The 27917-nt window shown below is 44.8% G+C and overlaps 1 protein-coding gene across 1 annotated transcript; it reads right to left on the reverse strand.

The window, feature by feature from the left end:
- Window positions 1–1342: 1342 nt before the first annotated feature.
- LOC142196809 (alpha-1,4-N-acetylglucosaminyltransferase-like) lies at window positions 1343–27875 on the reverse strand. Its single transcript, XM_075266788.1, has 3 exons — window positions 27751–27875; window positions 27396–27684; window positions 1343–1930 (listed from the first exon to the last, which is right to left on the reverse strand). Exons 1-3 carry the CDS (start codon window positions 27873–27875, stop codon window positions 1343–1345), a joined length of 1002 nt encoding a protein of 333 aa, XP_075122889.1.
- Window positions 27876–27917: the final 42 nt, after the last annotated feature.

Genomic DNA, 27917 nt, shown 5'->3' on the forward strand with positions numbered 1-27917 from the left:
ACAGAGCAGGCACAAAAGGTGTTAGAGTTCAGGAGGAAGGGGGGGTTGTTAGTAATTGGTAGAGACAATGTAAACACTTACAGGTCCTTATCAGTTCACACGTAACTGTAAAAAGACATGAACCCCTGTGATGCATTAAACCCACACTCTAGTGTCTGAAGCAGTGTCATGAATTTATACTCATGTATGCGCCGTTCTCTCTTTGATCTGAAATTCCCTCTCAAAACCAGAATTTTCATGTCCTTGGTAATGTTGTGATCCCCACTGCAAAAATGTTTTGACACAGGAAGGTCAATCCTTTGTTCTTTAATTGTATGGCGATGTGTGTTCATGCGCAGTCTAAGCTGCTGTCCGGTCTCTCCAACATACAGATTTTCAGTGGAACATTTGGTACACATAATTAAATACACTACATTGGATGTGCTGCAGGTGAAGGTACCTGGAATGTTATATTCCTTGTTCGAGTTAGGTATCTCTATCCTGTCAGTGGTCAGTATGTGGGGGCAGGTTTTGCACCTCTTTTTTCCACATGGAAATGTTCCTGTGTTAGTTGGGGATGATAATGAGCTACTGACCACCATATTCCTGAGGTTTGGTGGCTGTCTGTAGCACAGGAGAGGGGGGTCCGGAAATATGGATGTTAGACGGTTGTCTTTTTGTAGTAGTGGATGTAATTTGCGTGTGATACCTCTCAGCGTCTCCAGGTGGGGGTTATATGTTATATATTTTTGCACCGGTCAAATTTTGGTTTAATGCATATTGCACATTTTCTGTTAGTACAATAAACCTCATTTCAATCCTGAAATATTACTGTGTCCATCAGTTATTAGATATATCAAACTGAAATGGCTGTTGCAAACACCAAAATATTTAGAACTAAAAATGATTAAGATTAGAGATGAGCGAGTACTGTTCGGATCAGCCGATTCGAACAGCACGCACGCATTGAAATGAATGGAAGCACCTGGTACTTCCGCTTTGACGCCGGCCGGCCGCTTAACCCCTCGCGTGCCGGCTACGTCCATTCATTTCAATGCGTGCGTGCTGTTCGGATCGGCTGATCCGAACAGTACTCGCTCATCTCTAATTAAGATTAATAGGGGTGCCCAAACTTTTTCATAGGACTGTATATGCATTCTTCAAAAATGTTTTTAAATTTACTTTGAGAAAGGAGCCTAGCGTTCCGAAACGTTAGCCATTTGTCATCATTATGAGTTAGCCATTAAAAAGGTATCAACTACTGAAGACTATCAAGTTTTTGTGTTTTTTTTATATTTCCAACCCACTGGCTAACACGGTACAACAACGAACATTTTCCGAGATCCATTTGGAATGACAAAGACTAATGGTGACTGGTTACATTCTTTAAAATGCTTTCATAGGTGGAGGGGCAGTATTGTTGATAGATATGTTCCACTAGTGTGTTACTGCCGACCATCATGAACTTTCTTCCTTTATTCATGTAGTTCCAGAGGTGAAGAGCATAAGAATTATTAAAAGTTGGTAAATCTTTCCAAACCTCAAAGTACTTTCCCCAGGATGCATATTGTATGGGATAGAATCGTTCAGGATGAAAGTAGAAGACATTGGCACACTTGAGATGATCCACGGAGGTAAAATTCAGAACTCCACAATGCTTTTTCACAACACGTGTAAAAAGTGTTGGTCCTTGGAATCCCCATACATTTCCTCTATAATTCTGTACAAAGTTTTCCATAAACTCCCACATTAAATTATGACGTGGAGAGAGACCAAAAGCGGCATTGCAGATAGCTGTAGCATGCTCAGTAGCTAGAAAATTGTCTTCAGGAATGGGTCGAATTGAAATGACATCAGTATCCATGTAAATGCCTCCATACTTCCAGATCAAGGCTAATCTGCAAGCATCTGCTTTAACGTTTGTCCAGTAATTTTCTTGTTTTGGGTCTACCTAAGATTCGATAAGAGAGAAAGAAAAATATCAAGTAAATAGTGAGTTACATAAATACATTCAAGACACTAAAGTTAAAGGAGAGTCACAGCATATAATTAATATATATATATATATATATATATATATATATATATATATATGTTTTATTCTTTATTGTAGTACAATTCCCACTAATTCTCTCTCTCTCTCTCTCTCTCTCTCTCTCTCTCTCCTTTCCCATAGCACTGTTATATGTTTAGTAGAGGGTATTCAATTGAATATTAAGGTATTCAACATTTTCGATTTCGATTAAATACACCACGCGGTAAACGCAGTAAAAATTTGTATCCCCTCCCACCTTCCCTGGCACTTTTTTTGCATCAATAACTGTGCTGGGAATGTGGGACAGGAAGCAGGAAAATGTAGGGGAAAAAATAGGAAAAAATCATTGGTTGGCTAAATCATAGCCAGGCAATGAATAGTGGCAGCCATATTCATGTCAGATGTGGTTTGGTGAGATAGGGAGAGACATACTCCTGAGGGTCAGAGAGAATTTAGCTACTGCTAGGCAGGAAAAATTGAATCAATAGCTCTTTTCAGAGCTACACTGCAGGAAGAGTGTATATACTCAACCGTACATACACTCAACCTGCCAAAATTTCACAAAAGTCCTTTTTAGGGCTCAAATTCATTACAACTGGTATACATTCTAACTGTCCCATAGGGGTAAGAAGAAAGCTTAATACTGTCATCACCTGTACACATCTGAAATTGCGTCAGGGTATCATAAACGGACAGGGACGAGGACGGGGATGTGGAAATCCAGCTGCGGATCCAGGCCGCAGTCGAGCTACTGCGGATCCAATGGCTACTGGAGAGGGGCAGCCAGCAGTGCCCTCATCCACAATGTCAAGCAGGGTGCAGGGTACCCCGCTGACGAGGCCCGAGCACCAGGAACCGATGTTACAGTGGATAGCGGATATTGCTTCCAGTGGCATTTGCACCAGCCAGTCAGGCACTACCTCCAGGCGTGTAGTAACACAACAGTCTGCCTCTCCTGGCGATGTAGTGGCTGTGGACCCGCAACCAGCATGTCCTCTCCTCAGTGCTAATGATGAGACACAGTTCCATGTTTCTGTGCCAGCTCCTCGTCCTTCTCCTCCTCCAACACCACCACCATCACCATTAAAAAATAATTAAAATAACCCCATTAAGGTTCACCCCAGGTGCCTTAAAAATAATTTTTTAGGGCTCACCCCAAGGGCCTGAAAAATAATGTTTTAGGGCTCACCCCAATTGCCAAAAACGAAAACTCTGCTGGTTAAAGGCTCAACTCACCCAAAGGGCCAAAAACACTGCTGGTACAAGGCTCAACCCACCTCAAGGGCCAAAAACACTGCTTGTACAAGGCTCAACTCACCCCAAGGGCCTAAAACACTGCTGGTGCACGGCTCAACTCACCCAAAGGGCCAAAAACTAAAACACTGCTGGTACAAGCCTCAACTCACCCCAAGGGCCAAAAACTAAGACACTGCTGGTACAAGGCTCAACTCAACCCAAGGGCCAAAAACTAAAACTCTGCTGGTGAAAGGCTCAAGTCACCTCAAGGGCCAAAAACACTGTTGGTTAAAGGCTCAATTCACCTCAAGGGCCAAAAACACTGCTAGTTAAAGGCTCAATTCACCCAAACAGCCAATAACTAAAACTCTGCTGCTACAAGGCTCAATTCCCCCCAAGGGCCAAAAACTAAAACTCTGCTGGTGCAAGGCTCAAGTCACCTCAAGAGCCAAAAAAGGTGCTGGCATTATTTCCTGGGGTGTCATTGTGGACTTGGTGACTCTCCTTAATAGTGGTTTCCCCTGAAACGAGCATTTTTTCCCCATAGACTATAATGGGATTCAATATTTGGTCGAATAGTCGAATATTGAGGGTCTACTCGAAACGAATATCGAATATTTCACTACTTGCTACTCTAATGTTAAGTTCTTTGTCACAAAAATACTAATCATTTCCTGTCACTTAGAGTGGAAATATAATCTAAAGACGCTCTAAAAGTAGAGCAGAATAGACTTGCAAGACTTGCAATATACAGCAAGATTTACCATTAAAGAATAGGACAAACTATATTGATGTCTCATGTACCTGATGCATTGACCCTGTATCAGGGATAGATAGATAGATAGATAGATAGATAGATAGATAGATAGATAGATAGATAGATAGATACTGGGGTTGATACATGGTGTGTGATTCTATTGTTTGAATAAAGAACAATTCCTATTATGTGTTATATGGTTGCTGAAGGACTGGACTGCTTTTCTTCTTTGTAAGTAACCCCTGTAATGGTAGATGGGGTCCCGCCATGCAATTAAGGGAGTGGTTTTATTCCTATTATCTTGAAGGCTGTCACAGAACTTTTTTCATTTTTAGACAGATAGGCAGAGAGTGGCACACAAGTGTTTGGGCACCCCTGGTCAAAATTACTTTTACTTTGCACAGTTAAGCAAGATGAAGATGAAATGATATCTAAAAGGCTTAAGCTTAAAGTTGACACATTCCTTTTCTTTTTTAAATAAAAACTATTCTTTATTTTCATCTTTTACATTTTCAAAACAACAAAAAAATGAAAAAAGCTAAAGTTTTGGTACCCTGCATGGTTACGATCACTTAGCACTCCATTTGGAAAGTATCACAGCTATGAAAAACTTTTTGTAGGCAGCCTATTGTCTTTCAATTATAGTTTGATGAATCTTCTTCCATAACTTTATATAGTTTTTGCTGTTTTACTGCCTACTGTGGTCAACTGCTCAGATAGATGCTTGGTAGCTGTGCAGGAAACAGGGACAAAGAGACTGGATCGCACTGAAGTTTGCTATTTATTCACTTGCAAGTGCATGAACAGTTACAAAGGCACAAATAAAACAAAACCTTCTCGGCTGAGAACTAACTATAACAAAATGTTCCCTCTCCATACAAGAGCCTGGCTGCCAGACTCCTGCTCTGGCTATTCAAATGGGTGACACGCAGTTACCTTGTTTGGAGGTACAGATTACACAGGACAGTTTTCTCAGTGTAGTGCCACAGTTCCTAGTAATGACATACAGCCTATATCAGGCCTTAATTAGTCACCTGACCTACACACTGTGGGTTTTTACCATCTCACCCTTTAGCTGCCAGGCTGGAACATACCTGTTCCCCCTATGTCCCCCTATGGCCAACAGCAGCACAATATATGGGTATTCCTTCCCTTGTGTGCTGTTTAGGACAGGTGGAAATTTTAATAGATCAATCATCCCCGATAAGAGGTCAGAGGTTCCTCTTACCTCCCCATTTGTTTTACTTTCCCTGGGATCCCCCTATCATTGTGTGGGGGAAGTTCCTGGGTATGTTCACCCTCTCTTCTCCTGGGGGTCTCCTTGGCTTCTTTGTTGAGCCTTGGTGCTCCCTGGGAGAGGGGGAGGAAGTGCCAGGGCTTGCTCCCTGGTTTCTGTCTATTCCCCTCTCCTATCAAGGCATCTTCATGCGCTATAGTGTTATAATGTATTCGTGCGCTCCGTACAGAGAGGGGGGAACTTCTTACTCCACTTTCTTAAGTGGTACTGGCATCGGCAGACTCTTTTTCTGCCACCACAATTATTTGGTGCTCCCCGTGTCAATTTCCGGTCGCGTGGAGCACGTTCAGAAGCTGCTATATATCTCCCTCTCTTTAATTCTTTGTTTAGCGCTCGCTTTTTTTCTTTTCTGCAGGCCTATCTTTGAAGTCTTTGGCCTTACATTTAATTTTATTACTGTATGAGGGTGAGAGGGTGGGGTCATGTGTTGGCTTAGCTCCTTCCTCCTTCTTTCCTCTTTTAGTCTATTTTAGTCTATTTAAGCCCCTTCCTTATCTCTGTTAGGTGATTGCTCTTCTGACCAAGTTCCTTGGCGATCTATTTGCCTTTCTTGTGATATTCATGCACTCTACTACTTTTTTTGATTCCCCTTTATCAGGAGGCATGAAGGTTTTAACCATTTTTTTCTCTTCTCAATTCAGATTTCTTCTTCATCCTCTATGACAGAGGAGAATCTGAGGAGAAAGATTGTGAGATCCCCCTTCCCAATGGCTATGACTATCAGCGCTGTCGCCAATGCAGAGGTCCGCCTGCTGAGGAAACCTCTATCCGTGAGGTGGTGTCCTGAGTAAAGGATTACATTGAAGGATCCATGAGGGACATACAATGGAGTATGGAGTCTCATCTGCGTCCTGTACCCTCTGTTGAGGATCTATATATTGTGGATGAAATTTCTTCGGATGAGGAATCAGAGGATATTGGTAGGCCCCTTTTTCCTTTGGAGAAGTGTCACGGTTGTGTCTAAGTACTCTTGGACGGATCTTTCCAAAAAAACTTGCTTGAGGCCAGACAGCGGATGAGTCTTCACGAAACTGTCGAGAGGAGGAGAAACAAAAGGTATTCTGTATCCCGACTGGATAAGATGGAGAACCCACGGATCTTGTATAGAGAGACAGCAGTCGGGAAGGAAAAGAGACAGCTGACCTCCAACCGCCAGAGATAAGTCTGAATGACGCCTTCTTCTTCTTGGTATCTCAAGTAAAATGGCGGCCAGAGCCTCTAGCTTGGCCCCCCGGGTGTCTCTGATACTTGCCCCTGGACGAGGCTTGCCATTGGAATCCTATTCCACTAAAGGAAGGACCTGGCCTACCCCTGAGGGACTGGGGAAGAAACTTCCCTTGCTGTTGGCTAATCCCTCCATAATGAAATCCAGTTCCCTCCCAAAAAGCCTTTCTGGCTCGAAGGGGAGAGAACAAATATTATATTTTTAAGTGTTATTGGCTCTCCATGATTTTAGTCACAGAGGTCACATAGCTGCAGTGGATAATGCCATAGAACTAGGATTTGTCCTAGATTCTCTCAGGATGGAGATCTCTCTACCTCCTACATGCAAGGAGAAGATCAGCCAGGTGGTCCACCATTTGTTCGTAGCTCGGCAGGTCACTATCCGGACCACAATGAAGGTTGTAAGACTTATGTCTGCAGCTGTGGAGGCAGTTCCTTGTGCCCTGTTGCCCTCTGCAGAACGATATCCTGAGAGTCTGGGACCACAGCCCTTGGGGACTAGACAAGCCTATTCAGTTATCCATCAGAACCCGCCGATCACTCGAGTGGTGGTCTCATCTCAGAGACAGGATGTCCATGGTCCAGCTGGTCTGGTCCCTGTTGACAACAGATGCCTCCCTCTTCGGATGGGGAGTGCATCTGGGGGAGGTACTTGGAATCTGCTGGAGAAAACTCAGTCAACCAAATGGCGCGAGCTCAGCGCAGTACGTCGGGCACTTCTACACTTTGCTCCTCTCCTTCGCGGGAAAGTGGTGAAGGTTTGCTCGGACAACATAACTACAGTCCTCTATTTAAACAAACAAGGTGGCACCAGATCGTACTCCCTTCTCAAGGAGATGATCCTCATATTTTCCTGACTCACCTCAAGGCAGTGCACATCAAGGGGCACATGAATATTCTGGCGGATCAGCTCAACAGAGGTCTCACTGTGTCAGGTGAGTGGTCCTTCAACAAGGAGGTGTTCCTTCAGCTCACTCAGATATTGGGATCTCCCCAAGGTTTTGCTCCCTCTACCAAGAGGACAATCCCTTGGCAGTAGATGCTTTGTCAATACCAGGCATGTTCAGACTGACCTACATCTTCCCTCCACTTCCCATGATACCGAAGGTATTGATGAAAATCAGACAGGACCAGGTATCGGTGATTGCCATCATTCCGTTCTGGCCAAAAAGGGCATGGTTTTCCCACCTCATTCAGATGAGTCGAGGGACATACTGGAGGCTTCCCCTAATTCAGAACCTGGTAACCTAAGGAGTTCAGCTCTGCCAGGATCTGAAGAGGTGCAACCTGACTGCCTGGAGGTTGACCTCCCCTATACAGACACAGAGGATTATCTCTGTCCAGAAGACTTTAGTCCACTCCAGAGCAGAATCTACTACCAGGAGCTACCAAAGGATTGGGAAGGTGTTCCGGAATTGGTGCTCAGAAAAGCAGCTTGTTAGCTCCTCTACGGAAACCATTTTGGAATTGACTTGGATTGGAACTGAGCGGCCTAGACAGGGGTCTTACTCCTGCTACCCTGGAGGGTGATGTGGCTGCCCTATCAGCTTTCCAGGGCAGACGCCTATCTAGGATCCCTTAGTCGCCCAATTTCTTAAGGAAGCTGCCAGGCTTTGGCCTTGCATATGGGCCCCTATACCACAGTGGGACTTGTCTGCGGGCCCCCTTCAGGGGCTCTGTTAGAGCTTCTGGAGGAAGCAGAGTTAAAATCTTTATCTTTCAAAGTGACCTTCCTCATAGCTTTCACCTCTTCCAAAAGAGTTGGTGAGCTTCAAGCTCTGGCTGCCACGGAGCCTTATCTTTCTTTTTTTCCTGATAGGGTACAGCTTAGATTCCTTCCAGGGTTTCTCCCTAAAGTTACGTCTATGTATAATATCAACCACGTTACTTCTATACCATCCTTTATTCCCTTTCCCTCTTCACAAGAGGAGGAGAGGTTACATATCTTGGATTTGGTAAGGTGCCTGCTCATTTACCTACAGTACACTAGTACCTTTAGGAGATCTGAAAATTTGTTAGTTAATTTTTCCGGACATAATAGAGGAATAAAAGTCTCCAAAACCACCTTGTCCAGATGGTTGAAGGAAGCGATTTCTGTTTCCTTCTACACTCAAGTTCTATCCATCACAGATTTTGTGCGTTCCCACTCTACCAGGGCAGTTGCAACTTCTTATGCAGAGAGACACTCGGTCTCCTTGGGACAGATTTGTGCTGCTGCCACCTGGAAGTCACATTTAACTTTTGTTAGGCACTACAGATTAGATTGGCATAGTACGGAGGCTACCGCCTTTGCACATTGCCAAGAGGTCCCTCCTTAGGGGAATTTCTTTCTCTCTCCCCATATATTGTGCTGCTGTTGGACATAGCAGGAATGGAGGATTATGTAGATAAACTGTTTTCCCTTAGTCCCTTAGCACAAGCTACCCTCCCGTTAAAGGGATTCTATAATTAAAATCACATTTTTTCTCGATCACACGTTGGAATAGCCTTAAGAAAGGCTATTCTTCTCCTATCTTTAGATGTCTTCTCTGCGCTGCCGTTCGGTAGAATTCCCGGTTTTCATCTGTATGCAAAGGAGTTCTCTCACAGCACTGGGGGTGGGCCCCAGCATTCAAACAGTACTGGGAGAATCCCCAATCTCCAGCGCCGCCTCCATCTTCTTCAGGAATAGCCTCTCCCTGCGTCTTTTTCCATCCTGGGTTTCAATCTTCTAGGCATGCGCAGTCAGCTCTGCCTTCGGGCCTTGAGCCGAGCCGACTGCATATGCCTCGCAGCCACAAGAAAATGGTTGCTTACACAGCTTACTGTGTGAGCGGCCACAAGAAAATGGTCGCTTACTCAGTTTACTGTATAATCGGCCATTTTCTTGTGGCTGCCGGGCATGCACAGTCGGCTGAAGGCCCAAACGCAGAGCCGACTGCACATGCCTAGCAGATTGAAACCCAGGGCAGCAGAAAACGCAGGGAGATGGCGTTCCAGAAGAAGATGGAGGCAGAGTTGGCGATTTCTCTTGCAGCATTGCTGTGAGCGAACTCATTTGCATACAGACGAAAACCGGGATTTCTACCGAATGGCGGCGTGGAGAAGACATCTAAAGGTAGGAGAAGAATAACCTTTCTTAAGGCTATTCCTACAGGTGATCGAGAAAAAATGTGATTTGAGTGATAGAATCCACTTAAACTCTATTGCTATATTTTCTGAATATTTTTCGGAATGTCGTTCTTTATAACTAACACGGGGTGGGGGGGGGGGGAGGGAGGTACTCTGAACTCTGACCTGACGTTTGACCTATTAAAGGTTCCACCAGTCCTAAACAGCACATAGGGGCAGGAATACCCATATATTGTGCTGCTGTTTGAACTAAGGGAAAACAGATTATCTACATAATCCTCCATTCTCTCAAACCACACCCTTCACTTTTTCACACTATACAAATATAAAAACCTTTAGTCGAAAATGACTTTTTTATTTTTTTGCAAAATGACAAAACCATCAATTTAAATCTTTTCTCATTCACTGTGCACGATAAATAATTTGATGCTGTTTTTATTATTATTATTATTATTATTATTATTATTATTATTATTATGTATTAGTGTCAAGTCTGAGAACATGAATCAAGTTTCATATACTTTATATGTATGATGTGTTTTGGAAATACTAATTTTTCCTACAACTCTGAGACAAAGGACTTTGAATCCAAAATGGAGCTTAGTTCTTGTTTGCCATGCCTCATGGTGGAATTCTTTAGGTCAGAGGAGGTGGTGCCCAGCTGGATGTCAGAGGTCTGAAGCCAATGAGAGATGGACAACACTCAGGAATTCCAAAGGATGCATTAACCCCTCCTTTCTTTGTCTCTTAAGTGTGTGTACTTTCAATAAAGAGTCAGTAATGCTGAGGTGGGCGAAGAGCATGGCTGGTTTGATACGGAACTCTGTGTCTGTCTCATTATTAGCGATTTGTGCACAAACATGCTCATTTAATTTGGACTGACTGATTGATCCAAGATATAGTCAATTCGACTACGACATTAGTATGTGATCCTTTGATTGCTTGTAAATCTGTAAAACATTTGCATTGTGCTAAAAAAATACACAAATATGGTGGCCCTGGGTACCTTCACTTCTCTTCCAGGCACCATGAGAACCTCTTAGCACCCCACTATTACATGGGAGGTGAATTATTAGAGAACTTCCATCTTTGGAACTGTTCAGATGTCACAGTCACAATTAGCTTATCTTACTTACATAGGAAAAAGTTTCATTGATGAAAGCTCATGAGCACTTTACATACTCCCTACGCAACATTATGACACACTGTACATGATGTAAGGCATTTGAAAAATGTCCTCTTTCCCTATGATGACCACAAAACTGAGATGCAACTGCAGGTAAACTAATACCTAAGAGGCTCATCACAATCATTGCCTCCTCATTGTTCTCTCACTACACAATCAGTTGGTGATGATGTGTTGTAATAGCTGAGGGTGACCTGATAAAGACCTTTGGGTTTACCATTTTGATACACCTATTAGGTCCTGCCTTCCAAAGGTCTTGATAGAAAATCTGGCTGTGTTATGTTGATAGACATAATACACTACAATGCCATAATATTGCAATGTATTACACTAGCAAGGAAAAGTTTGTTTTGACTTCTATTGGGGCTGGAATAAAAAAGAAAAAAACAATGCCAGATATTCCGCTGTGGGGTCACCTTACTTTAAAAAAATGTAATAAAAAGTGATCAAATAGCTCTATTGATAGCAAATTGAAACACTTAAGAGTGGCAGAAAACTATTAAAGAAAAAGTGTTTACTTCATACAAAAGCTATCAAAACAAGTATTTAAGATAAGGTAAGATAAGATAAACCTTTAATTTGTTATGTGATTGTTTTTGATTCATACATCTTTTATTTTCTCTCCTCTGTGACCTTGTTTTCATAAATAAAGAATTTATAAAAAAAAAGATAAACCTTTAATAGTTCCACCATGGGGAAATTCAGTGTGTCACAGCAGCATAGATAATATAAATACAAAAGCTCCATGGTAGAGGCATTACAGTGACAGTAGGTACATAAAAAAAAATAAAGGTAGAAAAGTAGTAGAAGGGATATTATAACTTAAAGATCTTTCAGTATCTTGCATGGAATGATCTCTGCTTAGCTCAGTGTTGGTTGTACACTCTAACCGCAGCAGAGAAGGCTTCCGATAGCATTCCTTCCCACACTTAGGGTGAAGCAGTCGGTCACTGACAGTACTGCTCAGTGCTATCACAGTCTCATGCATGAGATGGGAGTTATTCTCCAGCATGGAACTCACCACGGAGAATCCTTCTGTCACCCACCACCTCTACTGGGTCTAGGGGGCTCCCCAGGGCAGAATTAGCCCTTCTAATCAGTTTGTTGAGCCTATTCCTATCCCTGGTTGATATGCTACTCCCCCAGCTGGCCACTACGAAGAAGATGGTTATGCCACTACAGAGTAAAAAACAGACCCTAAGAAGTGCCCCTGGACTCCAAAGGCCCTCAGCCTCCTAAGTAGGTAGAGTCTGCTGTAGCCCTTTCTGTACAGCGCATCCATGTGATCAGTTCAGTCCAACTTACTATAATAATTATTGAGGAGCACACCCAGGTACTTATATGTCTTGACTATCTCAATGCCCATCCCCTGGATGTCCACTGGTTATGGAGCATATCTCCACTTGCGGAAGTTCACTACTGTCTCCTTGGTCTTTCCAGCATTTAAAGGGGTTGTCCACTTTCAGACCAATATTTAGAGACAAATGCTATTAATTGTATAATAAAAAGTTATACAATTTTCCAATATACTTTCTGTGTCAATTCCTCCCAGTTTTCAAGATTTCTGGTGACTGTCATTTATTCTGCTTACCTCTAGCAGATGAAATTCTGACCATGATCATGTGATGTACAGTCCATGGTCATGTGATGTACAGTCCATGGTCATGTGATGAACACCCAGGTGCTGTTCATTAACACAGTACAGTAATCAGACCTCTAGCTGGTAACGAGCTGTGCACCTGTCTGTCCATCACATGACCATGGACTATATATCACATCTCCATGAACAAACTTTTATTCACTAGAAGTAACAGAATAAATGACAGCAGGTAGAGATCTAGAAAACTCTGAGGAATTGATTGATATCATTCTAAGTACACTGACTCAAAGAATAAAGCTAACTTTACCTATGCTATGTGTTAGATAGTACGAAACTGCAAAGTGCAAAGAAAACAATGCCTCCCAAAAATTGTTAATAAAATGTAGTCATTATGTTATAAGCATCAATAGGTGATGCCATTTACATATACAACTCATCTGGTAATGTCCTCATACACCAACAATGACAGAAAAATTACAAAAAATTATTCTCTCAGAATGTGGCAAAATATAAAATGAGAAAAGTTACTACGGTTAAACTGTGTCTTTAATAAGTTACATTGGTTGTATAAAAAAAATTAAAGCCTTTATCCAAATTTGAGCTGGGAGGAAATCTACATATCTGTATAATTACCATAAATGGATCTTTATTGGGTGAATTTACAATAAATGGGTGTAAAAAAATGTTAAATTATAGCAAGCAATGAGAGTCTGCTGTGTCAAAAGTCAACACGATATTGGGGGAGATTTACTAATTTAAAGTGCTAGGTAGCAGAAGCCCAAAGGCAACAGGTAACAGAAACAGAAGCCAAAAGCCACAGGTAACGGAGATATTGCAGAAGCCATAGAATAGAATTGTATTACAGTCTATGGGAAATTCACTACTTAGCTATTTAGGCCTGCCATAGGCAAGTCTCAATAGCTAAATTCCTATGACAGGCCTGGGAGCCTTCATAAGGCTTCATGGTATTAGTTTATCTACCTTGTGCTTGGCATCTCTATAGGGGAACTTGGGTACTCAGAAGAAAGTAATGGCCACATACAGAGTGAACTGTCATCATGGGCATTCTTACCAGGTGGGTGACCTATTCAGAGACCCGACATCTTCCATAATAGTATTGTGGATGTCAGGAAGCTGATAATATACAGAGTTGACCAAGGTCTGTGTGTCTGCCAGCAGAGGTCAGTGTTTGTTTTTGTACCATGTTAGCCAGTGGTTATGAAATATAAAAAAAAATCAAAAAACTTGCAAGTCTTCAGTAGGTGATACCTTTTTTTTTTAATGGCTAACTCATAATGATGACAGAATATGACGTTTCGAAGCTTCCGCTGGCTTCTTCTTCAGATATACAGTTATACATAAATATGCAACCTGCAGAAAGTGTTTTTAGATAGCTATAGGTCAGAAAAGAATTATCTCCAATTATAGTTAACTGCCATTTTAAAGCAGGGTTATTTCTTTCCACTTGTTCCCCTTGGATTGTTAAGAATTAGAGATGAGCGAACACTAAAATGTTCGAGGTTCGAAATTCGATTCGAACAGCCGCTCAATGTTCGTGTGTTCGAACGGGTTTCGAACCCCATTATAGTCTATGGGGAACAGATACTCGTTAAGGGGGAAACCCAAATCCGTGTCTGGAGGGTCACCAAGTCCACTATGACACCCCAGGAAATGATGCCAACACCTCTGGAATGACACTGGGACAGCAGGGGAAGCATGCCTGGGGGCATCTAACACACCAAAGACCCTCTATTACCCCAACATCACTGCCTAACAACTACACACTTTACACATTCAAAAAAACCTCTATCAAAGTGGGAAAATACCTGGAAACCTTCTTTACTCCCCAAATGGATGGACACAAACCCCAATTTAAGCTCAACAAACAGTAACAACCACCCCTTTAAATCACGTTCCCCATGACAACCACAAATGGAATAGGCAATGGGAATTCCAAAAGCCCTCACCCTTAACTGTCAGTGTGTGTGTGTGTGTGTGTGTGTGTGTGTGTGTGTGTGTGTGTGTGTGTGTGTGTGTGTGTGTGTGTGTGTGTGTGTGTGTGTGTGTGTGTGTGTGTGTGTGTGTGTGTGTGTGTGTGTGTGTGTGTGTGTGTGTGTGTGTGTGTGTGTGTGTGTGTGTGTGTGTGTGTGTGTGATGTGGTAAGACCTTCCAAAATTCACTTTTCTAGCCCTTAACATGAGCCCTTCCAAACAAAGTTACATGACCTTAAGCTGAGCTACCAGCAGAGATTGAGGCCCTTGGCATGAGTAGAGCCTTGCACCAGCAGTGTTTTTGGCACTTAGGGTGAGTTGAGCCTTGTACCAGCGTGTGTCCCTTAACATCAGGCGGGCCCTAAGTTCTGCGCTTTGCACAAAAGTTCCACATTAACTAGGCTGAATGGTACAAAGATTAGTAGGCCCGAGAACCAGGAACAGGTCTTGCAATGGCTGTCGGATAACGCTTAAAGCACATTGTCCACCAGCCAGTCAGCCTCTACCTCCTCTTACCCAACAGTCTTGTCCTCCTTCCACCCAAAATTCCCAATCTTCTCAGAACAATAACCCCAACTGTCCCTGCTCCCCAGAGCTGTTCTCCCTTCCTTTGACTGTACCGCAACCTGCCCCTCCATTTCGCGATTCCACGGACCTAACAGACGAGTATCTGTGTCCAGATGCTCAAACACTAGAGTCTCCTCCATTCCATCTCCGGTCGATTTGGTGGCGGATGACCAGCAACCCACCCTCATCGACGACGATGAGACGCAGTTGCTGTCAGGGCAGCCAGTTGACATGCGCATTGTGCAGGAGGAGGAGGCGAGACAGGAGTTGGAAGAGGAGGTGGTGGACGACGAGGACACCGACCCCACCTGGACAAGGCAGATGTCAAGCTGGGAAAGTAGTGTGGATGTTGAGGCAGGTGCAGCACCAAAAAGGGTAGCTAGAGGCAGAGACATGTCCAGAGGCAGAGGTCAGCTGCTTTGCCGAAGCCAGGCCAGACCCGGAATGTCCGAAGATGTTCCCTTTTGTACCCAGCCCAGAAAAACTCCCCCATCGAGGGCACGTTTCTTGAAGGTGTAGAGTTTTTTCAAGGAATGCGCCGAGGACAGATATAGTGTCGTCTACACAATTTGCCTCTCGAAATCGAGTAGGGGCCCTGAGAAGAGCAACCTGTCCACCACTTCAATGCACCGTCATTTGGAATCCAAGCAATGGAATCAGTGGCAGGCAGCAACGGCAGGACAAACGTCGCCCGCCGTTCATGCCACTGCCTCTGCTCACAGTGCTGGCGATGCACTCCAGAGGACGAGCCAGGACATCACTTCATCTGCCTCCGCCACTTTGTTGACTTCTCCCTCATCCTCCCCTGTTTCTGTCTTATCTCCTTCTCCTGCACCATCAAAGGCACCATCAGGCGCTTCTTTACAACAACCCACCATCTCTCAGACATTGGAGCGCCGGCAGAAATACACCGCTAACCACCCACCCACGCAAGCCTAGAACGCCAACATCGCTAAACTGCTGGCCCAGGAGAGGTTGGCGTTCCGGCTTGTTGAAACTCCCGCCTTCCCGGACCTGATGGCAACTGTGGCACCTCACTATGCCGTCCCTAGCCGTCTCAACTTCTCCCGGTGTGGCGTCCCCGCCTTGCACCAGCACGTGTCACTCAACATCAGGTGGGCCCTTAGTTCCGCGCTTTGCTGCAAGGTCCACTTGACCACCGACACTTGGACAAGCGCCTGTGGTCAGGGATGCTGCAGTGCTTATCTTTAATGACAGGCAGGGTGAATGTGGTGGAGTCTGTTCCCCGGGTGCAAACTGGGGTGGCCTATCTCCTCTCCCAGGCCAAAATTCATGGCAGGAGTAGACTGAAACCCTACGACGCTGCAACCTCCACCACAGCTACTAGCGGCAAACGCTAAAACACTGGTGTGGGGAGACGTCAGCAGGCGGTGCTGAAGCTCATCAGCTTGGGGGACAGACAGCACAGTGCCTCCGAGGTCAGGGATGCCATCCTGGCTGAGATGGCATTTTTTTTTCCCTGCTACACCTGGGGCCTGGCATTTTTACGCCTGTGATAATGGCTGGAACCTGGTAGCGGCTCTGGAGCTTGCCAGCCTCCAACACGTTCCATGTTTGGCCCACGTCTAACCTAGTGGTGCAAAGTTTTTTAAAAACATACCCAAATGTACCGAAGCTACTGTTGAAAATGCGGCGCTTGTGCGCCCACTTTTGCAAGTGCACAGGAGTCGCTGCTAGCCTAAAAACACTCTAGCAAGGCCTACATCTGTCCAAACACAGGCTGTTGTCCGTCATTCACACACGCTGAAACCCTACAATACCATATCTTGAGCAGGGTGTGTGAGCTGCACAGACCTTTGATGGAGTTCCATCTACAAAACCCAAGGGTTCCTCAAAGTCAGCAACCAAAGTTTCTGCACCATGAGTTTCCAGGGGTGGCAGAGTTATGGCTAGGGGAAGAGGCATGGATAGGGATGATGTCTAGGGGCAAAAGCAGTGTGGATGTGGAGGCAAGCTAAGCAGGAAAAACTGGGGGTACAAGCTAAGGCATGGACTGGGGTGATGTCTAGGGGCAAAAGCAGTGTGGATGTGGAGGCAAGCTAAGCAGGAAAAACTGGGGATACAAGCTAAGGCATGGACTGGGGTGATGTCTAGGGGCAAAAGCAGTGTGGATGTGGAGGCAAGCTAAGCAGGAAAAACTGGGGGTACAAGCTAAGGCATGGACTGGGGTGATGTCTAGGGGCAAAAGCAGTGTGGATGTGGAGGCAAGCTAAGCAGGAAAAACTGGGGGTACAAGCTAAGGCATGGACTGGGGTGATGTCTAGGGGCAAAAGCAGTGTGGATGTGGAGGCAAGCTAAGCAGGAAAAACTGGGGGTACAAGCTAAGGCATGGACTGGGGTGATGTCTAGGGGCAAAAGCAGTGTGGATGTGGAGGCAAGCAAAGCAGGGAAAATGGTGGCTAGAGGCAAAGGGATGTCCATAGGCAGCAAGGGCAAAGATGCAAAACTCTCCCGTTTCAAGAATTTTCCTGACTTGTTTCCCCACAAAACATTCCTGGGAGGAGGGCTGAAACACCACCCTCCTCCTCCTCCGCTGTTAGATTTACCCCAGCTACGAGCTGAAAACGCTGCAACACTGGTGTGGGGAGACGTCAGCAGGCTGGGCTGAAGCTCATCAGCTTGGGAGACGGACAGCACACTGCCTCTGAGGTCAGGGATGCCATCCTGGATGAGATGGCAATTTGTTTATCCCCGCTGCCCCTGGGGCCAGGTTTTTTAGCTTGTTGGAGGGCTCTGGAGCTTGCCAGCCTCCAACACGTTCCATGCCTGGCCCACATGTTCAATGTAGTGGTGCAATGATTTTTAAAAACATACCCCAAATTAGCTGAGCTAAGGGTGAAAGTGCGGCACTTGGACACCCACTTTCCCAAGTCTACAGTACCTGGAGCTAGCCGCAATACACTCCAGCAAGGCCTACATCTGCCTGAAGCACCTACTGTTGTGCGAGGTCACCACACGCTCTAACCCTAGATACCGTATGTTCAGCAGGGTGTGTGAGCAGCAGAGACCTTTGATGGAGTACCAGCTACAAAACCCAAGGGTTCCTCAGAGTCAGCTCCCTCACTTTCTGCACCATGAGTTTCCATGGGTGGCAGACTTATGGCTAGAGGCACAGGCATGGATAGGGGTGATGTGTAGGGGCAAAAGCAGTGTGGATGTGGAGGCAAGCTAAGCAGCAAAAACTGGGGGTACAAGCAGCCGGTGACATCATCACTGACAAGCACAGCTGTCTGTCAGCTGACAGGCTGACTTTCACCAAAATGAACAGACAATGGATAGACTCATCATATACATGTCAGTTACATGACAAATTTAGTGCAATTTGCAAGTCCAAGATGGTTTGGAGATCTGCGGAGAGGAATCTCACCACCTCTTGCGGGTGCCATCATTTGGAAGGCAAGCCCTGGGCTCAGTGGGTGAGAGCAAGCGCAGGATAATCGTCGTTTGGCCTGGCGGCCACTGCCTCTTCCACTGTTGACAGGGCTGGCGCTGCAGTCCAGACCAGGAGCCAGGACACCTCCACATCTGCCTCTGACACTTTGGGGAGTTCACCCTTATCCTCACCTTTTCCTGCCATTTCTCCTTTTGCCCGCGCCATCATGCGCCTCTTCCCAGCAACTCCCCATCTCCCAAGCCTTTCATTTCATGCTAAAGTACAGCGCAACCCACCCACATGCCCAAGGCTTCAACGGCCTCATCTCAAGAAATCTGGCCCAGGAGATGTTGGAATCCCGGCTGGGGGACACTCTGCCCTTTTTGGGCAGAGTGTCTACTGCGCCACCGCACTGTGCCGTCCACACCAGCACTTTCCCCCAAACATGAGGCGGTCCCTAAATTCAGCGCTTAGCCCTAAAGTTCCATGTGACCAGTTACGAATGGACAAGTGCATGCGGACAGGGACGCTACCTTTCAATTTGGGCACAGTGGTTGAATGTAGTTGAGGCGTGGACCGGGTCGCAAAATGTGGTGGCCTGACTTGTCTCCCCACACAACATTCCTGGGAGGAGGGCTGAAACACCACCCTCCTCCGCTGTTAAATTGACCCCAGCTACGAGCTGGAAACGCTGCAACACTGGTGTGGGGAGACGTCAGCGGGCCGTGCTGAAGCTCATCAGCTTGGGGGCCAGACAGCACACTGCCTACAAAGTGAGTCATGCCATCCTCGATGAGACGGCAATGTGGTTTTTGCCACTGCACCTGGGCCCAGGCATGTTGTCATGTGTGATAATGGCCGTAACCTGGGATTGGCTCTGTAGCTTGGCAGCCTGCAACATATTCCATGCCTGGGCCACGTTTTTAACTCATTGCTGCTAATCTTTTGAAAAAGGTACCCCAATGTTCCTGAGCTACTGGTGAAAGTGTGGCGCTTGTGCGGATAGTTTTTAAAGTGTATAGTTGCCGCTGCTAGCCTCTATGCACTCCTACAACGCCTGTACCTGCTGGAACAACGGCTGTTGTGCGACGTCTCCACACTGCTGGCACTAAACATATCATGTGTTGAGCAGAGTGTGTGAGCAGCACAGACCTTTGATGTAGTTCCAACTCCAAAACCCTCGGGTTCGTCAAAGTCAACTCCCTCAGTTGCTCAACCATGAGTGGCCATGGGTGGCAGACTTATGTGAAATCCCATCCCATCCATTGCACTGGACACGAAACATTAGCATGCGCTCAGCACAACTTCGGATATGGCAGATGCGTTAAGCAGGGTGCAGGGTACAACACAGACCAGGCCCGAGCACCAGGAACAGGTGTTAGAAATACTGCAGCATCTGCCATTTCCTTCCAATTTTGGGGTTTTGGACCCGCCACCGACTTGTCTGGACCTAAGTGGGGATCATGAGACACAGTTGCCATCAAGGCAAGCTGTGGTCATGTGCGGTTTGCAGTAAGGGGGCAGTGCGCAATTGGAAGAGGAGTTGGTGGATGACGAGGCCACCGACCCCACATGGACAGGGGTGATGTCTAGGGGCTAAAGCAGTGTAGATGTAGAGGGAAGCTAAATCAACAAAAAACCTGGGTAGAAGCAAAGGCATAAACTGGGGTGATGTTTAGGGGTGAAAGCAGAGTAGATGTGGAGGGAAGCTAAGCAGCAAAAACAGTGGGTAGAAGCAAAGGCATGCAAAACTCTACCCTGTTGGAAGACTTATTCCTAGGTCTGGAACACGTTAATGGCCCCCCTGGACAAATTACTGCCACTCAGGGGCCTAGTGTCACCAGGAGGGACAAGTATAGGCGCATGTTGTGGGAATACCTGGCCGACACCAGCTCTGTCCTCTCCGATCCCTCTGTGCTCTACAGCCTAAACTTATTTTCTCATCTTTTTTTCTGAACTGCACATCTCTTGCCTGCTTCCTTTGGGATCTTAGAAATGGTGGTCCACTTCCACAGATGGTAACTTCAATAGACAGTGTAACGGGAGTAGCTGAGGGATCGCTGTCTTAACCACTTTTTGGCACAAAATTAACTTCCAAAGCCAAATATGGTGCAAGTATATGATGCAAGGACACCTACACACCTATCTCTGACACATTGGGGAGTTCACCCTCATGCGCCCTTTTGGCCTGCACCATCATGCGCCTCTTCCCAGCCACTCCACATTTCCCAAGCTTTTCATTGCAGGCAGAAGTACAATACAACCCACCCCCATGCCCAAGCCTGTAACAGCCTCATCGATAAACTGCTGGCCCTGGAGATGTTGGTGTTTGTTTATGCTTCTGGAGACCCAGGCCTTCCGTCAGCAGATGGCAGCTGGGGCACCTCCCTATGCTGGGCCTAGCCGTTACTACTTCTCTTGGTGTGCTGTCTCTGCCTTGCGCCTGCATGTGTCCCATAACATCAGTCGGGCCCAGAGCTCTGCGCTTTGCTGCAAGGTCCACTTGACCACCGACACATGGACAAGCGCCTGTGGTCAGGGATGCTGCAGTGCTTATCTTTAATGACAGGCAGGGTGAATGTGGTGGAGTCTGTTCCCCGGGTGCAAACTGGGGTGGCCTATCTCCTCTCCCAGGCCAAAATTCATGGCAGGAGTAGACTGAAACCCTACGAAGCTGCAACCTCCACCCCAGCTACTAGCGGAAAACACTGTAACACTGGCATGGGGAGATGTCAGTAGGCCGTGCTGAAACTGATCAGCTTGGGGGACAGACAGCACAGTGCCTCCGAGGTCAGGGATGCCATCCTGGCTGAGATGGCATTTTTTTTTCCCTGCTACACCTGGGGCCTGGCATTTTTGCGCCTGTGATAATGGCTGGAACCTGGTAGCAGATCTGGAGCTTGCCAGACTCAAACACGGTCCACGCATGGCCCACGTTTTCCAACTTGTTGGTGCCATGTTTCTTTGAAACCTACACCATTGTGCCTGATATACAGGTCAAAGTGGGGCCATTTTCGTAAGTGAGAACTAGCCTCTGCTAGGCAGAAAACATTCAGAGCACACTCCTCTCATCTTCGCACCGTTGGCTGGCGGAGGAAGACGAGGGGGTTGGAGTGGCATCTGATGTCCCTATCCCACACGAGGCTAGAGGGTGCACTTCAGTGCATCCCATTGCTTCACCACAAATGGTGTGAAGGGGAGTGGAAAATGGAGGAAATGGAGAGTGACCCTTACAGTTGGGGCCAGCAAAGGCATGCCAAGTAACACACTGGCACACATGGCTGACTTCATCTTGGGTTGCTTTTCAACACATATTTCACATCATGAAGAACAAATAATACTGGATTTTTTCAAGCCTCGAACCCCGGTCTAGGTCTAATGTCTGTTCCTTTCTTATATTAGGGGAGAGGGAAAAAAAATTACTTCAGTGATACGTTTAGCGTACATAGACTGACTATTAATGTGTATCCCACTTAGTGTTGTTAGGGTTACACACCGTCACAACCTGGCTAAAGCTTCTATAGCTGTTAATAAAGTCAACATAACTTTACGGTATCCAAAAAGACAGCTGGTACCGACAGAGAGCAAGACAAATGTCACCCAAAGCTGTGAGCTCTGAACACCCACAGTGACTTTGGCGTCATCATCATTATAAGGGAGCGGGTGGTAATAAATAACTTGGCAGTGCCTAAAACCCAAAAAGCTTATACAACTATATTTACATTAAGATACACAAATGAAACTTTTCAGTAGCATGTCATGAGACAAGCTGATAAGCTCTTCCTTTGTGCAGTGCTATTTGAAAGTTAAACGCTGCCTTTATTTTAATTCTGGAGAAGGTGCAGACATTAGATTTAGAACATGTTGTCTTCATTGTCCAAATCCTCTATATAGGTAACGTGTTTTTCGGGCCGAGCTGTCTGGGAACGAGCTGGTGCAGCACTGACAACCTGGGTGAATATGGCAAGAGCCTGAGATGTAGGGTGAATGAATCCCCAAATTATTTGTGGAATTCCCAGTGAGACAATGGCACTGTATACCAGTATTAAAAATTGTGGGTGCACATAACCCCCATATATTCTTTGAATTCCCAGTCAGACAATGGCACTGTATACCAGTATTAAAAATTGTGGGTGCACATAACCCCCATATATTCTTTGAATTCCCAGTGAGACAAAGGAACTGTATAGCAGTATTAAAAATTGTGGGTGCACGTAACCCCCATATATTCTTTGAATTCCCAGTCAGACAATGGCACTGTATACCAGTAGTAAAAATTGTGGGTGCACATAACCCCAATATATTCTTTGAATTCCCAGTCAGACAATGGCACTGTATACCAGTAGTAAAAATTGTGGGTGCACATAACCCCCATATATTCTTTGAATTCCCAGTGAGACAAAGGAACTGTATAGCAGTATTAAAAATTGTGGGTGCACGTAACCCCCATATATTCTTTGAATTCCCAGTCAGACAATGGCACTGTATACCAGTAGTAAAAATTGTGGGTGCACATAACCCCAATATATTCTTTGAATTCCCAGTCAGACAATGGCACTGTATACCAGTAGTAAAAATTGTGGGTGCACATAACCCCCATATATTCTTTGAATTCCCAGTGAGACAAAGGAACTGTATAGCAGTATTAAAAATTGTGGGTGCACGTAACCCCCATATATTCTTTGAATTCCCAGTCAGACAATGGCACTGTATACCAGTAGTAAAAATTGTGGGTGCACATAACCCCCATATATTCTTTGAATTCCAAGTCAGACAATGGCACTATATACCAGTAGTAAAAATTGTGGGTGCACATAACCCCAATATATTCTTTGAATTCCCAGTCAGACAATGGCACTGTATACCAGTAGTAAAAATTGTGGGTGCACATAACCCCCATATATTCTTTGAATTCCCAGTGAGACAAAGGAACTGTATAGCAGTATTAAAAATTGTGGGTGCACGTAACCCCCATATATTCTTTGAATTCCCAGTCAGACAATGGCACTGTATACCAGTATTAAAAATTGTGGGTGCACATAACCCCCATATATTCTTTGAATTCCCAGTCAGACAATGGCACTATATACCAGTATTAAAAATTGTGGGTGCACATAACCCCAATATATTCTTTGAATTCCCAGTCAGACAATGGCACTGTATACCAGTATTAAAAATTGTGGGTGCACATAACCCCCATATATTCTTTGAATTCCCAGTGAGACAAAGGAACTGTATAGCAGTATTAAAAATTGTGGGTGCACGTAACCCCCATATATTCTTTGAATTCCCAGTCAGACAATGGCACTGTATACCAGTATTAAAAATTGTGGGTGCACGTCACCCCAATATATTCTTTGAATTCCCAGTCAGACAATGGCACTGTATACCAGTAGTAAAAATTGTGGGTGCACATAACCCCCATATATTCTTTGAATTCCCAGTCAGACAATGGCACTGTATACCAGTATTAAAAATTGTGGGTGCACATAACCCCCATATATTCTTTGAATTCCCAGTCAGACAATGGCACTGTATACCAGTATTAAAAATTGTGGGTGCACATAACCCCCATATATTCTTTGAATTCCCAGTGAGACAAAGGAACTGTATAGCAGTATTAAAAATTGTGGGTGCACGTAACCCCCATATATTCTTTGAATTCCCAGTCAGACAATGGCACTGTATACCAGTATTAAAAATTGTGGGTGCACATAACCCCCATATATTCTTTGAATTCCCAGTGAGACAAAGGAACTGTATAGCAGTATTAAAAATTGTGGGTGCACGTAACCCCCATATATTCTTTGAATTCCCAGTCAGACAATGGCACTGTATACCAGTATTAAAAATTGTGGGTGCACATAACCCCCATATATTCTTTGAATTCCCAGTGAGACAATGGAACTGTATAGCAGTAGCAAAAATTGTGGGTGCACGTAACCCCCACATATTCTTTGAATTCCCAGTCAGACAATGGCACTATATACCAGTATTAAAAATTGTGGGTGCACATAACCCCCATATATTCTTTGAATTCCCAGTGAGACAATGGAACTGTATAGCAGTATTAAAAATTGTGGGTGCACGTAACCCCCATATATTCTTTGAATTCCCAGTCAGACAATGGCACTGTATACCAGTATTAAAAATTGTGGGTGCACATAACCCCCATATATTCTTTGAATTCCCAGTGAGACAATGGAACTGTATAGCAGTATTAAAAATTGTGGGTGCACGTAACCCCCATATATTCTTTGAATTCCCAGTCAGACAATGGCACTGTATACCAGTAGTAAAAATTGTGGGTGCACGTAACCCCCATATATTCTTTGAATTCCCAGTCAGACAATGGCACTATATACCAGTATTAAAAATTGTGGGTGCACATAACCCCCATATATTCTTTGAATTCCCAGTCAGACAATGGCACTGTATACCAGTAGTAAAAATTGTGGGTGCACATAACCCCCATATATTCTTTGAATTCCCAGTGAGACAATGGCACTGTATACCAGTAGTAAAAATTGTGGGTGCACGTAACCCCCATATATTCTTTGAATTCCCAGTCAGACAATGGCACTATATACCAGTATTAAAAATTGTGGGTGCACGTAACCCCCATATATTCTTTGAATTCCCAGTCAGACAATGGCACTGTATACCAGTAGTAAAAATTGTGGGTGCACATAACCCCCATATATTCTTTGAATTCCCAGTCAGACAATGGCACTGTATACCAGTATTAAAAATTGTGGGTGCACATAACCCCCATATATTCTTTGAATTCCCAGTGAGACAAAGGAACTGTATAGCAGTATTAAAAATTGTGGGTGCACGTAACCCCCATATATTCTTTGAATTCCCAGTCAGACAATGGCACTGTATAGCAGTATTAAAAATTGTGGGTGCACGTAACCCCCATATATTCTTTGAATTCCCAGTGAGACAATGGCACTGTATAGCAGTAGCAAAAATTGTGGGTGCACGTCACCCCAATATATTCTTTGAATTCCCAGTCAGACAATGGCACTATATACCAGTAGCAAAAATTGTGGGTGTATATAGCCCCAATTCTATTGCTAGGGGACTTGCAGGGTATTTCTGAGGTGAAGGTGGGGGGCACACCGTTGGAACGGGGATTTGGGGTGTATATATGGGGTATACGGGAATACACTGTCAGTGTGTTCCATTCAGGATCCTGGGAAAGCTGGGTTGCGGCGATTGAGCCCGTCAGTGCCACGTTACACTGACAAGCTTCTCCCTGGAATTGAAGTTATATGTAAGCCCAATATATTCTTTGAATTCCCAGTGAGACAATGGCACTATATGGCAGTAGCAAAAATAGTGGGTGTATATAGCCCCAATTCTATTGCTAGGGGACTTGCAGGGTATTTCTGGGGTGAAGGTGGGGGGGCACACCGTTGGAACGGGTATCGGGGGTATATATCGGGTATACGGGAATACACTGACAGTGTATTCCATTCAGGATCCTGGGAAAGCTGGGTTGCGGCGATTGAGCCCGTCAGTGCCACGTTACACTGACAAGCTTCTCCCTGGAATTTAGCTCTTATAAGAGCTGTTGGTTGTCTTCTCCTTCCTATCCTAGCCTGTCCCTGCCTACCCAGAATCTAACCCCTAGCTAACTGGACGGAAACCTCCGTCCTCGGTGAATTGCAAGCTCAGAATGACGCGAAGCTGGGCGGCGCTGTTCTTTTAAATTAGAGGTCACATGTTTTCGGCAGCCAATGGGTTTTGCCTACTTTTTTCAACGTCACCGGTGTCGTAGTTCCTGTCCCACCTACCCTGCGCTGTTATTGGAGCAAAAAAGGCGCCAGGGAAGGTGGGAGGGGAATCGAGTAATGGCGCACTTTACCACGCGGTGTTCGATTCGATTCGAACATGCCGAACAGCCTAATATCCGATCGAACATGAGTTCGATAGAACACTGTTCGCTCATCTCTATTAAGAATGAAAAGCTTGAAATTGATGTCATCTAGTTTTTACAAGATTTAGACACATTTTTTCTTTACTTGCTTACTATATTACTAGCCTCTGCCCGCGACTTTGTCTGTGTGTTGTTGGCGTCGATAATCCGCCTATATTCAGCAATTTGCTGCCGTCGGAGTTTTGTCTGCTCCGGCGTTTTGGCAGCTCTTAAACTGTCCTGCTACTGAACTTGTTCCCTGCACCGTGCCTGTGATTGTTCCGGCATCTCAGCTGCTCGCTGGGACGCCATATAATGAGAGTTTTGTTGGCGTTGATTATCCACCTGCTCTGGCATTTCGACAGCTGTCAAGATGACTTGCCGCTGAACTTATTCCTCGCGCTGTGCCTGTGATAGTTCTGGCATCTCACCAGCTAACTGGAAAGTCATATAATGAGCGTGTTGTTGGCATTGATAATCCACCTGCTCTGGCGTTTCGACAGCTGTCAAGCTAGCCTTCCGCTAAACTTGTTCCTTGCACTGTGCCCATGATTGTTCTGGCATCTCAGCAGCTCATTGGAAAGCCATATAATGAGCGTATTGTTAGTGTCGATGATCCGCCTGCTCCGATGTTTCGGTAGCTGTCAAGCTGGCCTGCTGTTGAACTCGTTCCTCGCACTGAGCCCATGATTGTTCTGGCATCTGAGCAACTCGCTGGAACACCATATAATAAGTGTGTTGTTGGCATCGATGATCCCCCTCAACCACGCTTGAGGAGAACTCTGTGACTTCTGGCTACCTTCATAGCTGTCATTGTTTTAGAATTTTGCAACAAATTAGATTCCCCCCCTTACCTGGAGTAGATCAGATAATATGCAAATGCATGTACAAAATGGACTGAGGGTTAGCTGAGTGTTTACATAGCATTGTATCTACAAAGGAACAAACATACAAACATCCAAACTTTCATATTTATAATATTAGTAAGATTATTATATTTTGATTATTATTAATTATTATTATTATTATTATTATTATTATTATTATTATTATTATCTATAAAATAGAACTCTGTACTTTCCAACCATTACCTTTTTATACCAAGCAAGAAGTGGGGTGTCAGCGAATACCTTCTCCAATCGCAGTGGGAAAATGTAGATATTCTTATAAAATGACAGAGTTGGGAAACGTTCGCGGGCTTTCCTCTCATCATCCACATTGACAATGTCATCTAGTCCTTTCATGAAGAAGACCACTGGTCTATCTGGATATAGCCGAGCCGCTGATTCAATTGAGCACAAAACCAAGGATGGTTCCTCCATCCTATCCGTGGTTTCCAAAAAAAAGATACCATTTCCTTGTTGAAGAACATCGCTTGGACTTATATTATAAGAAGGTATGTTTTCTGATTTGAAAATTCGGTAATAATATTTTTCTGTGATTGACAAAGTACCTTTAGAAATGAGGAACTTTAATATGTAGGAGCTGTTTTGATTCAAGAAAGTTTTGGTGAAGAAACTTATTGCTGCCACACACAGCACAAAAGTGAGAATCTTTAGGTGTTTCAACATAGTTGTAATATTCAGTGCTTAAGCTGTGGAAGAAAAAAAATA

The sequence above is a fragment of the Leptodactylus fuscus genome, chromosome 3, assembly GCF_031893055.1.
Source record: "Leptodactylus fuscus isolate aLepFus1 chromosome 3, aLepFus1.hap2, whole genome shotgun sequence".
NCBI lineage: Eukaryota > Metazoa > Chordata > Amphibia > Anura > Leptodactylidae > Leptodactylus > Leptodactylus fuscus.